The sequence below is a fragment of the Magnolia sinica genome, chromosome 15 (assembly GCF_029962835.1).
Source record: "Magnolia sinica isolate HGM2019 chromosome 15, MsV1, whole genome shotgun sequence".
NCBI classification, from domain to species: domain Eukaryota; kingdom Viridiplantae; phylum Streptophyta; class Magnoliopsida; order Magnoliales; family Magnoliaceae; genus Magnolia; species Magnolia sinica.
In genome coordinates, this window is record NC_080587.1 from 72,804,315 (window position 1) to 72,820,655 (window position 16,341).

At 41.3% G+C, this 16,341-nt stretch overlaps 1 protein-coding gene across 1 annotated transcript; it reads right to left on the reverse strand.

Moving 5' to 3' along the window:
• Positions 1-590: 590 nt before the first annotated feature.
• LOC131227049 (ATP synthase subunit d, mitochondrial) lies at positions 591-13,993 on the reverse strand. The gene is made up of 5 exons (XM_058222742.1): positions 13,748-13,993; positions 9,118-9,199; positions 2,146-2,210; positions 1,836-1,922; positions 591-966 (listed from the first exon to the last, which is right to left on the reverse strand). Exons 1-5 carry the CDS (start codon positions 13,916-13,918, stop codon positions 865-867), a joined length of 507 nt encoding a protein of 168 aa, XP_058078725.1. The 5' UTR covers positions 13,919-13,993; the 3' UTR covers positions 591-864.
• Between the last annotated feature and the right edge of the window lie 2,348 nt (positions 13,994-16,341).

Consider the following 16,341-nt stretch of genomic DNA (forward strand, 5'->3'; position numbering starts at 1 on the left):
TCAAAAGGGGTATCCAGAAATGGGGTTTGAAGCATTCCTTTCAGTCCAGTCGGCTAAAAACAAAAAGATTTGCTTTTATTGAGTCAGCATTTTAACACCCATTTTGTCAAAGCTGCAGATGAGATAGGGTTTTGCAAAGTGCATCCAGACACTGTCAACAACTGTTTGGATCAAAACAGTTTTTCAGTCACAGCCCTTGGGATGGTGCATCCCATACATAACCCAAGCAATGTGGCATTTAAAAACATTTCTCAAATTAAAAATAATAATAATAATAATAAATCCGAAAGTGCTTTCAAAATGCCGCATGACATCACTCATTAGGGCTCTACCTTACTAGAGTAGCATTTCTCTAATTAGGATTGTAACAGCTCTTCAATCAAAGTGAATCTCAGGGCACTGGCCCCTCCATAATAGGCCAGCCAATTGAACAGCCAGGATCTCACATACATGCCACATGGACAGAATCAGTCATATAGGGAGAAAATGAATTAAATGTGTGCATCTCACATAGTTCCCATGCAGTCAACTGTAGTTCCCCATTTCCTTTATTACCAACAATCATTCCACCTAAGCTTCAAAACAGAACATCACAAAGAGATACTCTTAATGAAAGTACACTAGCCAGAATGGCAATTCCATATCTGTTTGAACATGGATTTGCATCATGTGTTGGATTCCTCACTGTAAAGAAACCCAAATGAAACATGAAACTCAAAATTCTCTCCCCCCAGTATGCAGACAACCCAAATTACAAAAGGAAACAATTCACTTTATTGAAGAAAAACAGAACGATCCAAAAAGGATAGAACTAAAAATACTGCAGAGCATTTCCATCCTTGAGTTAAAGATCAAATGGCCTGATCAATAGCCCCAGTAGTCATTCCGGATTTCATCATCAAATTTCTTCTTGAGCTCAGGATGCTTCTCAAAGTACTCATTTGCTGTCATGGTACTTATCTTTCTCTGTTTAAGATTGAACAAGTGCTTGTAACAAAACTCAACACACGAACTTGAAGGAAATAACAGATGGCACTTTTTCACGCATGGAGCCCTCCTAGCTGTTTGGGATGGTTGGAAATGAAATCGATTTCCACGGACATGGTGTTCTCCACCGTTATATTATAATAAATAGTAGATGTGGAAAAAGATTGTCATTATTCCGCTTTTCCTCAGAAAATGAATGAATTGATGTCTCCCAAAAATAATAATAATCCATTAGCATTTAGCATTTCCTCTAGGGACACCAACCCATGGTCAAAGGCTCTTTTTGGTTTTCCACACTAAAAAGATCAACTACCCAAACACCAGCAAAGGAAACACAAATCAATTTCCGTGGAAATTTTAGTTGCAAAACAAATGGTGAACTGGGTGGGTATTCTTTACCATGGTTTTCCACCTTTTTTGTTTTTCTATGGAGGATTTCCATGTCTGCATTTTGGAATCTTGCCATCTAAACAGGGATATGCCCATGCAGAGAATCTAGAATCCTCTTGGTGGCACACATGCACGACAGCACAAGATACATCTCGCCCCCTTCATAAGATGGCCCACATGATGAACGTGCCTTGGCTGACAAACCAGATCAGTTCACTCATCAAGCAGGTCACATAGTACAATAAAAGGTGGACAGTTAAAATCACAGTGATTGAAGGTCCACAGACGGTGTACATACACATGGCCAGACTGATGAGTGGAAAGGCCTGAGTTTTGGGGCCAGGGCATGTTCACAGTGGGAGCCAGCCAATGAATGTGACACGCTTGCACGTGTGCGCCACAAAGATGATTTTCAATCCCTATGCCTAAACATCATTAGGATTCCCCTTTTCTCTGACCTTCATCTCTTGAACCTCAGCAATTTCCTTTTCCAGCCTCTCAGACTCCTTGAGAGATTTCTCTTCTGCTTCTTTCAGTTCCACCAACTGCAAGACGTTCAATGAAATATTAAAAATAGGTGTACACTACCAAGGCATGAGTTCTCCATAGCACACAAGAACTAAATTCAAACCCCACCCCCTTTTTAGAGGAAATAAAAGGGCATTTTGACAGAAAAATAAATTCATGATGCAATATAAAGCAATTTTCAGTTCCGTGGCAGCAGCAGCAACGGTACATTGGCAATATCATATCAGTGTCTGTTCTCACCAGTGCCTCGAACTTCGGCTTATATTCAGGCGTGACGGTGTCCACATACTTGGGGACCTGTATGCCTGCAGAATAGACGGTTAAAATGTAAAAGAAGATACAAAGAAAATACGTAAAGTACAACACAAGAAAATGCAGGTAAAGAGAGAGGGAATACAGACAGCCATGGTGCTTGAAACCAGTAGTGATACATACTACTAGCAAAAACGGGCATTCGCACCCACCCAACCATCAGTTTGCCCTTGTTATAGCTTACGAAATCAGATAGGAACTGTTGCCTCAGCCTTTGAGGTTAAAATCAATGTTTATCTAGATTGAAGAATTTTTAGTTTCATCAAGCAGTACTTTTCCCTATCTACCAAATCTTTATAGCTCCGGACGTCATCACTACACCAGCTTAGTAAAGTTTTTGAATGGTCTAAAGTACATCATACAGTTATTGTTTCAATGCCAATCTCTTTTGAGACTGCAAACTTCTGGAATAGGACTGGAATGAAAGGGCAACCTGGACGAATGTTACCTAGATCGTCATTCGTCATCACGAAATCCAGATCATGGATCGTTTGTGATCCTGATTTCTATTTCTACCAACCCAAGTTATGATTCTTTTTATTCTTAATTGTTCATCCTGGTTAACGTGTGTAAAGGATCCAGCCAATATTTACAGTAATAATATTCATCACTTCATATAAACTACAACATCAGTTTGTATATATTGGCAGCATCCTCTTAAAATGTTTGTAGAAAAAGCTTTTTCTACCACTCTTATTCACCTACATCAGGTTACATGTAAATGTTGTTCAGCTATGTGTGGGAAACACCATGTTGTGTACCTGCACATCGAGTCCCACCATGATGGGATGACCCAACAATCACGTATACGCAATCATTAGGTGGACCACACCATAGAAAATAATTAACATCCACCGTCCAAATTCATGTGGGGGGCCCACATGATGGTTGCATCAGCCTTATTGTTGGGACATCCCATTTTCTTGGTGGAGGGCAACACTTCTCAATCATTGGATTCTGAACAAAAATCATAGTGGGCCTCACAAGCATTGTTTTAGAATAAGCTTTTTCTACAAAATTTGTACAGGATCCATCCTCTTATTTATTTATTTATTTATGTGTGTGTGTGTGTGTGTGGCATTCGGAGCGACCTCGACTCCAACGGCAACCTTCTCTCTTCAGAGTTTGATGATTGATCAAGCATCCTGGCACCAAGGAACAAAAATCTCATGGGCCGCACAACAGCCCGCCAACTTGGAGCAATATTATTGTAGCAATTATTGTAGCTAAGTGTTGATTAGTGTAAGTGATTACTGTTGTAACCCTGTACTGTAGAAAAGTACTATTGTGTCGGCAACACTGAAACAAATAGTACAACTATATGTCATTATAGCAGTTTGTCTTTTATGTATTACTATAGTGTCAGTAGAACACTGGAGCGGAATCAAAAGATTGTGAAATCCGGATCCTTATCCACTAGCTACTGTAGCGAACCCGAAACGATGTAAAATCCAGATTCGTCGGTCTATAAAAGGGAGAACCCTCTCATTAACCCGGCAGAGTAAGTCCTAGCCAAGAGTCTTGTAGCCCCTTGTTTGTTTCAGTATTGTAGTAATAACTCCTTGTATGAAGAAAATATTTGAATGAAGGTTTGAAATCGTTGTGTCCCGGCTGTATAATGGCTCTTGCTAGTCTAGTATTTTTCTTCATCATTTTCTTGTGCATTATTGGTATCAAAGTTCTGATACCAATAATGCACAATAAAAGGATGAAGAAAAGAAGGGATTGGGTTGAGGTCTTGATCAACTGTGGGAAGGGAGGACATGACAGGGTTGGAAAAAGCATTGGATTCTTTAATGAGGAATGCAGGGGGAGGAGACTTTGGAGTTGATGGTTTGAGTGTTTTAGAAAGGCTTTTAAAGCAGGTAGATTTGGAAGTTGAAGGTAATGAGGCTTCCTGTTGCTGCAGGTAGGTTTGGAAGGCTGAAGGGATTTGGTCTTTGACATGATTCGAGGTTGCAGGTGGTACATGAAGAAGTTGAGGTTGATAATGCGGAACATAGGGTAATGAAGTAGGGGTTAAAAGGGGAAGTCTTGGAGATAGTTTGGTTGTGGGTGAGATGAGGGGGCCATCATCGAGTCGAGCCGATTTTGGAGTGATTTCTTTTCAGCTTCCTTTTGTGCAAGCAATGAGCTAGCAATGTTCCAGTTCGTAACAGTTGCGGCGATCTGCATGAGCTCAGTGTGGAGCTGCCCAAGTTTAGCTTGTAGCATGTTAATAAGAATGGTATGATTTTGTGCTTCTTAGCTCAACAAATGTTTCTTAGTTGCTAAGAGCTGTTGGAGAGCTTGATTTTGCTTGAGACTGTTTTCTGCTAGCCAATTTAGAGCTGCTTTAGTAGCAGAGATCTGTTTGCCAGCTGGGGTTTTGATTTTCCAAGTATGAGCTTCTCGTGCTAGCGGATATTCAAAATCTTCAGGAGGCGGAAAAGAAACAGACACAGGTGAAGGTTCCATCATGCAGACTTCAGGTATTTGAGGAGTAGAGGGAATGGTAGGGTGTGAAGAACCAGGGGATTTGGCAGTGAGAAGGGAAAGTGCCTTTTGGTAGTATGGAGCTAGTGTAGGTTTTGGAGGTGGTGCCTTTAGTGGTGGAATGGGTGATTTACATGGCGAAGGTAGAGAAGTGGGGGATGACTTGTCCTTAGGATAAAGCACATAGAAATCAAACTTTCAGATGGTTCACCTAGGAGACCAACCTCAGGGTCCCCTGCTTTTTGTATCATTGCTTAAGTCGTTGCTGAAAAGAGGGTTGTTTCTTTTTAGAACCATGGGAATCATCGTCATCAAGCTGATCTTCCCAGCATTCATCACAATCACACATCCCATGAGATGTGTTTGCCTTGCTACCTGAGGAGATTTGTATAATAAAGGCTTATGGGAACCAGACCAAGTGCTTCGATCAAATTTTGTTCTAGCAAGGCAGTAGGGAAGACTTGTGCTTTAGTTGTGGGATGAAAATATGGCTTCACCAGTACTATCTTGTCCTTGAACGAAAGTGGGTTCAGTATTATGCAGTACCTAGGAGGTAGACTGATGTTGTTCATAGGCAGTGATCCATCTAGATGGCAATATGGATTTGAGCTGATCATTAGAAAGCTACTTAGCCACAAATGTACAATGAGGGACTCCTGTCTCTTCCTCTTTGAGAAGAGAGGCATCCTGGGACTGACTGATGCCATTGATGGGTAAGTTAATGGCATGATTTTGAAGTCGAAAGGCCATCTAATAATGTAAAGTAGCTGCAACTGCTCCTTGCATGTCGGCTCCAAGGATTTGGACTTGAGCCTTGAGTGCATCAAAAAGGCGAGGATCATGCAAAGAAATGATATAATTTGGGAAGAGGGTGAAGAAGATAGTGCTTGCATTAAGCATAATCTGAAGAGTGCCAATGACAGCTTGATTGTACCTGAGAAACCGAGTGTCAAGGAGGGCCAGATTGCTTGCTATTTCCATATCTTGGCGGCCGTGGAAGGTGAGTGCGATTTTGATGGCTCCCGAACGGAGATGAGTAAAGCCATCAGCAAGCCACTGGAAATGGAGATGGATAGACAAATCTAAGGAAATAAAAGATTCCTTTGGTCCAGCAATGATCAGATGTTGATCAAATTTTGATGACATGACATATTCTTTTAACATGCAAGAGGACTTTGAAGAAACAAGTTTTTTTATGGTTTTCTTGGCCAGAGAATCTTTAGGACTCGCATAAACATTGTAGGGATTGACAACTGTATAGTCAGTGGCATGGATTTTAGACTTAGGAGACTGATATTCTATTTCATACAAGTATTCTTGTTTATAAGAAGAGTAGAGTAGAGAGAAGAAGAAAAATGCCGAGATGGTTCGGGAATATCTAGAAGAGATGAAGCAATGATAATGCAAGGGCATTTTCACACCGGGCTCAAGTGGGGTGGCCTGTGGGATGTAGGGGCACGCTCGGGGTGGGCGGCCCGTGTGAGGCGGGCCCCACCATGTGAAGCGGGTGACTCGTGTGAAGTGGAACCCATGTGAAGTGGGGGCCACGAGGGAGGTTCGGCCGAGGTCCTAACCCATAGGATGTAGGGCCTGGGCTATGAGATAAAGGGATTCATTCGCCATGCTCTATCAGTTCGAGCTTTTAGAGCAAGTGGTTAATTATCCTGCATCACATGAGGTTGGCAATGAATAGAATCAGGTGTCAATGACTAGATAAGGGAATTGATGCTGAGAGGGTATTGATTTTAAAATCTGTATTGTGATTTGGCTCATAAGAGTTGGACAACCATACACTGGAAATAAATCTAGTAGGGCAACCTTATGTCACTCCAAAATAAGAAGGCAAATTAAATGATCAGAATTACTGGAAAACTGTAACCAGACGGACTATGAAAGGCTTCACGCCAAGAGTCCAAACATACAATTAAATAAGTTGATCATTTAAATCAACTGTAAACTATGTGTTCAGCTTAGTCAGCCAAACCCAGTTTTCTGATACAAAAGATCTCACGAAAGGAAAATATAGAGCATACTTATCAGGGTACATGAATAAAGCTTACTAATCTTAGAAACAGTAGGTGAAACATGAGCCATAATAACAAGACAGAAATAAAAGTAATATCATCCCGCAGCAATAATCACCTTATTTATCCATGGTACAAGAAACTTACTCAGAAATGCAGAAGTAACACATGTCTATGATACCAATAATATATATATATATATATATATATATATATATATTTGTATCATGCGTTGGAGGGACTTGCATGACCCCACCTCTAGCATACCAAGTATTGGAAAAAGTAGGGTGCCGCATACCCATTCCTGTACGACCACATGCTAGAGCAACTCATGATCCAAGTAACCTTGACCTAGAAGTGAGTGTCCAGTGCACTACCACAGGCATTACTTAGAAAGCATGGTGGTGGATTATGATCCCCAATCATTTAAGGGCCTACCTTGATGTGTTTCACATATGGTTGCTTGGTTACGAACTTGGTAGGGGCCCCCTAGTTAAAATAGTCATCGTTGTGCGTGTCTCACCTCTTTCATTTATACATAGAGAAAAACAATGTACAGCTGTTAACATGGAAGAAAGAATGGGAGGATTAATTACTATGATGTGCCTATTTCATGGAGTTCAAAAAAGCAAAACTTGTTCAAAATTCCCTATTGTGATGGCCAAGAAGCTGGAGAAGATTCAGAGGGACTTCCTACGGGAAGGGAAGTGCAAGAAGAATAAATTCCACCAAGATGATAGGATGGAAACCCAGGACTCTGAAAAGGAGAGCGCCATCAGTAAAGCACAGTTGAGGGAGAACAATGGGTCTCCTAAGCAAGTGGTGGTGGACGTTCAATAGAAAGAAGAATGCTCTCTTGCAGAAAGTAGTTTAAGAAAAGTAGGGGAAGTAAGGGTGTTCTAATAGAGATTGGGTCCATGTATTGGCATGCATGCCAGCTTACATGCAGGTGAACGGCACCACACACATGTAGACTTAACAAACCTCTTCATTCCACCCATCTTTATAATAAATAATAACTTTGTGCGTGTTATCTTTGACCCTTGAAGAAACGTTCCTGCCATGGCTTCGCATGAATCTTTAAACCCAACTGGACAAGAAAAGGGCTGATTTTACATCAATGGAGGTTTTCTGGGCCAGTTAGAATTATTGACCATGGTCATGTTGATTTAAGAGAGGTAAAAAAAATTTTAAAAAAACACTATGGCCATGTTCTATAGTGTCTTCTCCTCCTTTTAATGAGCACAGAGCTGGGCAAAAAATGGCGTTGGCCATGACCTCCTTAAGGAAATGGTAGTGAAGAATATACTCTTGCAATTAAAAGTTACAAGCACAAGTTGATGAGCTAAACATTTGAGGAGTATTTCTTTTATGAGACTACTAGGGGTAGGGCACATGCGATGCACATGGAGCAATGGGATAGAGATGGAAAAGGGACAGAGATCTGAGGGGGGAGAAAAAAGAAGAGAGAAGCGGAGAAAAGGTGGCAGCTACACACAAAAAAAGAAAATAGAAGGGAACGGTGGGTGATCCATCCTCACTGTTTCTTTTGTTGTGGCCAACTCGAGTCCCCAATCCGCCTAATTTTTAGGTTGACGTCCTAAAAATGAGACGGCGTAACAAATGTGTAGAATGGATGTCACGCAGTCATTAGGGTAGGCCCCACGGATCCTTTATTTCACAATCTCCATAATGAGATGTTGGGCAGGTTTACAAGTGTGAAGAAGAGGAGAGCTTGGTGTGGGCTACACGAATTTAAAGTGAAAGGAAACAGGTGAAATCCAAGCTGATTTTGTTCAGTAAAATCTCAATCGTTCCCTGGCGGTGCATTTTTAATATGATTTTATACTCTCTTAACCAATGTTGTGAATACTAATTGCAAGAGCAAAAAATTACAGAGTTATTGGCATTATTTATAGTAGAGAATGGCGGTACGTGGCGTAGTCTGAGACTGGAGAGAGATTGCTCTCTTGTTAAATGTCTTTCAGCACTTCTTCATATGCCAGTCGCTTTCTGCATAGATAATGGGACCATTGTCAAATTTTGGCAGCATAAGAGTGCAAACTCAATGCGCATTTGGAAGAGTAAAGGATGCTAATTCTTAAGGTTGGGTCACACAAGAAAACCAGGAGCTTCAAGCCTGGAGGAGTAGATGGAGCTTAGGTTACAAAGGATCTCTCAGTGTGCCAAGGAGATCTTATTAAAGTTTTACTCAAAAAAACTGTAAGTATTGAAAGCAAGATGAAACTAGAATATAATTAAAAATACATGAAAGTCAAAAACCAAATAGATATTCGTTTCAAATAATAAATAAAAATAGACATGGTAGATTGTAAATTTGTAACCAAGTGCTTTCTCAAATGGCAATTGCACATTAGAAACAGTAGGTCAGAGCACATACTCTCGTAAGCCTCTTTATACATATCAACTAAGCGAGAACCAATTCCTTTTCTATAATACTCCCAGTCTATCGGTTCAGGTTCCTGCATCAAAGAAATAAAAGTATATTAAAAAAAAAGTGGTTAACAGGGTTCTCAATAGTGCCAACAGTAAACCAGGCAAAAAAATCAAAATTTTGAACAGACCAGCCACTAAGTTCAAAATCCAGGCTGAAACCGGCCTGTGCCGAGCCAATTGAAAGCCCTATTTCTCATCTGACAGAGAACATAAGCAAAGAAACTCCACAATACAAGGTGCAAGTTTACCAACAATCTCAGCCATGATTCTATTTCTTAACGACGAATCTCCCTATTTTAGGCACATGTAATAAGTTAAGCTTAAAGTATTCATACTCGAAAATCAATACTACCAAGATACCTTGGAATTTATAAATATTGTACAAGTGATTTATATGAGCCACCCAAATGATCTACAAATTTTATTTTATTTTTAAAGATAATGGGATTATATAAAAGAAATAGGAAATACAAAGAAAGACTGCTGGGATAGCAGTAAGAGCTAGGAAACTAAAAACAAAAGATCATAATCCTTAAGGTAATTAACTAAGACTGCCCATTCGACCACCAGTCTTTTGGCCTTATCCCAAACAACTTCAGCCGAAGAGATCTTGTCATTAAAACATCCGTTATTTCTTTCCTCCCAGACTGACCACCAGGTAGCGAGAAGCGCCATTCTCCAAATCTGAGATCTGCATTTACCCAGCTTAAAACCGTGCCAATATGCCAACATATTGGGGGAGGAGTTCGGAAGACAAATATTGATATTAAACCTTTTGAATAATTCCGCCAAAATCTGAGATATGAACGGGCAATGGATGAGGTGGTGGTCGACAGTTTCTTCATCTTGCATGCAGCAGAGGCATATGTTCACAATTTGCATGCCTCTTTTCCTTAGATTAACAACTGTGAGGATCCGTTTTCTTCGAACCAACCAGACGAAACAGGTGAATTTTGGGGGGGCTGGGTATTTCCAGATAAAGGGGGCCGTAGGGCCAGCTGGGTTGGCCAAAGAGGTAAGGAGAGAATAGAGAGATTTCACCGAAAACGTGCTGGATTTATCCTTGGCCCAGATCGGTCTGTCAGGAGCAATAGGGTCAGGACTCACCTGAGACATGAAATCAAGCAGCCCCACAAATTCATCAACTTCCCGATTGTGAAGATTCCTTGTGCACTTGATGACCCAAACGATGCTGGAATTAGAGAATTCGTAACAGCTCGCAACCGGAATATTCTTCTTGGGGCTCAAGTTATAGATGTTCGGAAATCTGATCATAAGGGGCTCCTCACCCACCCAAATATAATGATCTACAAATTTTATGCTAGTAAGAGTAGTAATTAGAAGCGAAAATTAAGCAAGCTTTCAGCACATTGAAAACTCATTGGGAAATGAAGCCATTTTTTAAGGGTAACCAAAATCATCCAATCATTACAAAGAGGAAGATTTCCCACTAGCTATCCTGAACAACCTCCAGCGAGCTCTCAACAAAGGCGTTAGTGGCTCTTGCCCACTACCTATCTGATCACTTAGCCTTATTAGTGAGATTGCCTACCATATGCATGAGTTGATCTACCCACTCTATAAGTACGTGGATCAATTGAATTAGTTACACAACTCTCATTTAAAAAGAGGAAAATTTCCCACTAGCTTTCCTGAAAAACCTCCACCGAGCTCTCAACAAAGGCGTTAGTGGCTCTTGCCCACTACATAACTGATCACTTAGCCTTATTAGTGAGATTGCCTACCATATGCATGAGTTGATCTACCAACTCTATAAGTATGTGGATCAATTGAATTAGTTACACAAACTCTCAATATATCATCCCCTTCAAAGCCATTAGGAGATTATGTAGAGCCAACAGTTCCCCAACAATCACTCGCTCTAATACCAAAATGGTGTAACCTGGTTATCGAGTCAATGTAATCTCAACACACAAATTGCAAAGAAATGGACAAGAATACACTCACGGGAATATTTGATTGCTGAGATTGCCTACTGTATGCATGAGTTGATCTATTGACTATGCAAGTACATGGATCAATGGAATTAGTTACACAAACTATTATTATGTGACTCCCTTCAAAGCCATTAGGAAATTATGTAGAGTCAATGGTTAGCCAATGATCACTCGCTCTGATACCAAAATGGTGCAACCTGGTTATCGAGTCAACGTAATCTCAACACCTAAATTGCAAAGATATGGACAAGAATACACTCACAAGAATATTTGATTAGTGAGATTGAAAACCGTATGCATGAGTTGATCTACCGACTCTGTAAGTACATGGATCAATGGAATTAGTTACACAAACTCTTATTATGTCACTCGCTTCAAAGCCATTAGGAGATTGTGTAGAGCCAACAGTTCCCCAATGATCACTCACTCTAATACCAAAATGGTGCAACCTTGTTATTGAGTCAATGAAATCTCAACACTCAAATTGCAAAGAAATGGACAAGAGTACACCCACAAGAATATTTGAGTAAAGAGGAAGAAATTATTGTATTGATATAAGCTTTTTCTTACAATACTGAGAAGAACTCAGACTTGGAAAATTTTGGAATGCCTACCTCCTACACCGTCCCCCTTTATAGGCCATAAAGGAATCTTTAATAAGAAACCCCCAACTAAGAGACTGATTTCGAATCAATCACATACCTAAGATGGTAAAAGCCTAATAATAATAAAATCAAATCTAAAAAATAATCCTCCAAATCTTCAATCTTATCTTTAAACCAGCCCTTACATCTTCAATCACATCTCCCCATATCTTCAATCACGTCTTTAAATCAGCCCTCGTAGTTACAGCAAATAGTAAATTGCAAATCTTAATATTTAGGCCCGAAATTTATAAATAAATAATCCAAAATCAGCACATGTTGGGCCCTATGGTGGGTCATGGGCCTAGGTGGGGCACAGGTCTACATCAGGCATGGAGGAGAGGAGATGGCATAGGTAAAGTAGTCTAGAGGCTTCTGTTGCTAGTGGTTTTGTGGTCCTTGTGGGGGAAGAGGAACAATAGGATCTTTCGAAACATTCATGCACTGGAGGTCAAGGTCTTTAAGAGGGCCAAGTTCTCAGTGTTGGAGTGGGCTGATTGTATCTTTGCTTCTTCCAATAAGGAGTGGGTTGTAAAATCGGGTTGTTGTTGTAAAGATCTCACCTTTTGGCCATTTTAATAAAAGGTGTATTACCTTTCGAAAAAACGATAGCAACAAACAATTCCTATAATTATAAACTGCTGAACCATTTTGATTTTGCCAAAAATCGAGTGTTTCTGCTGAATGTGCCCCTACTAAAACATGATGAGGTGGAAATATATCCACATTCTTATTGTGGTAAATGGTGAATCCAAATGCAATGTGAAGGCTAAATCATGCCTTGTACTGTTTGGAATTTGGATGAACCTCAATCATGACTCACAGATGATTTCACAACCACATTGAAATGATATCTATCCATTCTTCCAATCATTTGGCATGGCGCACAATACCAGTACCTCAATTACACAGGATACAAATTTACTGCCTTCACCGCCCCAAATCAATATTTGATGCATTTTCAGATATGATACGTAGATAACTGTAATCTCAGGGAAATAAGACAACGTTAACATGAATAATCCGAACCCAATACACTAATCTCAAAAAACCACTTCAGATCCAGTATCCCAACCAAAATGACACTTCGGCAATCCTCACAACACCAAAACCCTAACTCCAAACTCCTCATCAACATCAAACGCTAATTTCAAAACCCTACCCCCAAAACATCATCAGCTCAACACAAACCCCAACCAAAATCACCCTGCAATCCAAAACCCTAATCTCAAGATCCCCAAACAAGCCAAACCCTGATTTAAATCACTGTAAAACCCAAACTCCAAAACATCAACACCAATTTGAGATCAATAAAAAGAGGCTAAAACAAATGGTAAAAATGGCAGAACCAGAATGCAGTAAATCCCTCTCCCCGCTGTCCATAAGCCAGCCAGATACACAAATCAGAACCGTCCATCCACCGACCCCTGCCACGATCACTAAACACTTCAAACCCCACGCAGCCAAAAAAAGCAAACAGGGGCTACAATCATCCAACATGTTTGTTTTTCCATTCAATCCATGACAGCCCTTGCTAGAAGAACACCCCCGATCAATCCACCTCCCGCCACGCACACAGTAGATGAAGAGGCGGCGGAATTGGAATGTAGTAAATCCCTCTCCACACTGTCTACAAGACAGCCGGATACACAGATCGGAACCGACCATCCAGCGACCCCGCGCAGATCGGAGGATCCCATCCACTAAATCAAAAATGCAAACGAAAGCCGGGATCATCAAACTATCATTTCTTTTTCATTCAATCCTCGATCCCCGATGCGCCCCGCCAAACGAACGTCCCCGATCGATCCACATCCCGCCACACACGCAATAGACAAAGACAGGGTAATGCCAAACTCCAGTTCTACCGTATCTACCATACCATTATAAAATAAAATAAAAAGAGAAACCCTAGTTTTCAGGGCTGTAGAAGATGGGGAAAAAAGAAACGATGGAAGCCGGGAGAACGAACCTGGCTGAACTTGGTCTGGAGCTGGGTATTGACTTCGTTGAAGGCGCGTCGGAGAGAAGTGAATTCCTTGCGAGCTTCTTCGGAGACGAGAAGCTTCGCCATTCCTTCCCAATCTATGCCCTTCGACGCCTTCGTCGCCAGCTCTGCTACCTTCTTCCCGTTTCCGCTCATCCTCTCTCTCTCTCTCTCTCTCTCTCTCTCTCTGTCTTTCTCTGATGTCTGAGGCTTTGGAAATGTGGTTTTGGGAGGAGAGGGATTATATGGTGCGTATATATTGGGATGCGCGGCCCATGGATGGGGTGCTCGGGTTTTTCAGTTTGTGCATGTGGCGGCACGGATTAGTGATCGGGACCGTTGGGGTGATGGGGCCTGTCGCAGATGAAAGGAGGCTTAAGAATCTCATCGGTTGGGATTTGGAGGCAGTGAGTGTACTTGCTTGTGTGATAGACGATGGATGCGGTGGAATTTGCATCCACACGTGCGCGGGGTTTGCACCGTTGGATTCAGCCGGGTGGATGCGACCCTGACGGTGGGGCCCACTTCGATGTATGTGTTGTATATCCACGCCGTCCATCAGTCTTGTCAGCTTATTTTAGGGCATGGTCCTTGAAATGAAGGAGATACAAATCTTACGTATACCACACGGTGAGGATTGAATTCTCACCGTTAAAAGCTTCTTAGGGTCACAAAAGTTTTCGATCAAGGGCTATTTGTGATGCCCTTCATCCAAAGGTTGGCTGGCAAATAAACATTAGGGTAGACCTCAGGAAGTTTTCAATGGTGGGTGTTTAATGACCATTGTGTATGTTGTGGTCTACTTGCATTCTGATTCTGCTTCATTTTTTGGTCCATGCCAAAGCTAGCAAAATAGATGACCAGTGTGGATAAGCAAGGCACGCATTGAGGTGGGCCGCGGTTAGGGTCGCACCCACCTGGTTCGATCCCAATTGCAACTAATCCGCATCCACCTACTGAGTGCATAAAAGAGTAACACTTAAAGACTTGTTTGGGTTTATGAAAAAACAAAAGAAAACATCATTTATCAAAAACCTTCTGTCAATAAAAAGATGAAAAAAAAAAAATTTGTTTTTTTACGTGTGTTTTAAAAGAAGAATTTTTAAGAAAATTTGAAATCTGTTTTGAAATGTTTGGCTTGGCGTGTGTGTGTATGGGAAATAGTTATATGCGGTCTAGTTAATGGGAACTTCTCATGAGGTCGAGCAGTTTGGGCCCCACCATGATGCGTGTCGAACATCTACTCCGTTAATCAGATGCACCATTCCATGGTGGGCCTCGGATTTAAAAATCAAGTCAATCCATAACTTGTATGGGCCACACCACATACAAAAGTTGAAAGGGGTTATCCTCCAATTAAAATATTCATAATTGTTTTTTGGGCCCACCGAGATGTGGTTCACAAATCCAGCCCATCCATTATGTGTGTCCCACTTGGATGAGGGGTCCGACCAAGTTCCAAATGCATCCAAATGTAAGGTGGGCCCCACCCAATGCTTTTATATGTTTTAGGCATGTCTTTGTATGCTTTTAGATGGTATAGCCCACCTAAGTTACGTGTACGGCTGACTTTTGGGGTATCCCATAATTTAAAAGGGACTCATCAAATGGACGGTGTTGATGTTCAACATACATTATGGTGGAGCCCACGCAGCTAAACCTCATGGAAAGTTCCCATGAGCTCCACCCTAAAGAACCATTTCATATGTGTGTGTGTGTGTGTGTGGAGTAATGCTCACTTGCGCACTTACGCACGTGCACGCCTTTGCACTGGTGTCATGGGCATCTAATCCAAACTGTCCACGTGATGCGGAATCCCATGAAATGCCAGGGTGCAAATTTTCACCCTGATCTACAATTCTAGTGGGCCATAGAAAAGAGAAATGAAAATCAAGGGAGGAAGCTGTTTTCATTTTTCATGGCCCACTAGAGTTTTAAATCAAAGCAAAAAAAAATCAGGCCCAGGGTGTTTCACGAGGTGCTGCTTCACATGGACCGTTCAGATTTTGGAGTCAAATCACATATGATGGGTCTCAAAAAAGTTTGCGCTTGTTCCATGTGAACTGGTGCGCAAGTGAGCATTATATATACATACACACACACACACTAGCATGTGTCAAATTAACATATGACATGTGTGGGATGCTTTAAGATGAACCATAGCATGTGTCAAATTAGCACTAGCGGTTGTTCTGTAGTCACTCAGCTGAGGATATGTCGTTACCTTCTAGCCCGATCTCTTGAACTGTGTTGCTTATTATACCTTATTGTTTGTGTGACACTTTGTCCATGTAGAGTTATTCGGTCGTCCGCTTCGGATTAGTGTGCATTCTCCTGAATTACGTGTAGAAGCATGTTGATAGATTGTTTGACCGATGTTCGATGGTGTCTTCACGGCGGGCCGAATCCCGTAGGGGTTTGGTTGGGATGGCTCCTATAAATCGTATATAGTTGATGGTTTTATTGTCTCATCCGGTAAAGTAGTTATTTTGATGTTGAGCAAGATGATGTTGATTGGGGTCGTCATCGGGAATGGATTTCGGTCGACACTCATGATTTTTTTTTCCAGGAAACTTGAG

What these genes read in the sequence shown, in the direction of transcription:
- LOC131227049 (XM_058222742.1), bottom strand. Translation starts at nt 13,918, where the DNA reads ATGAGCGGAAACGGGAAGAAGGTAGCAGAGCTGGCGACGAAGGCGTCG. An exon ending in GTATAAAGAGGCTTACGAGA is followed by an intron (nt 2,211 to 9,117) that starts GTATGTGCTCTG and finishes TCTATTCTGCAG; the next exon opens with GCATACAGGTCCCCAAGTAT. An exon ending in AGCCGAAGTTCGAGGCACTG is followed by an intron (nt 1,923 to 2,145) that starts GTGAGAACAGAC and finishes AACGTCTTGCAG; the next exon opens with TTGGTGGAACTGAAAGAAGC.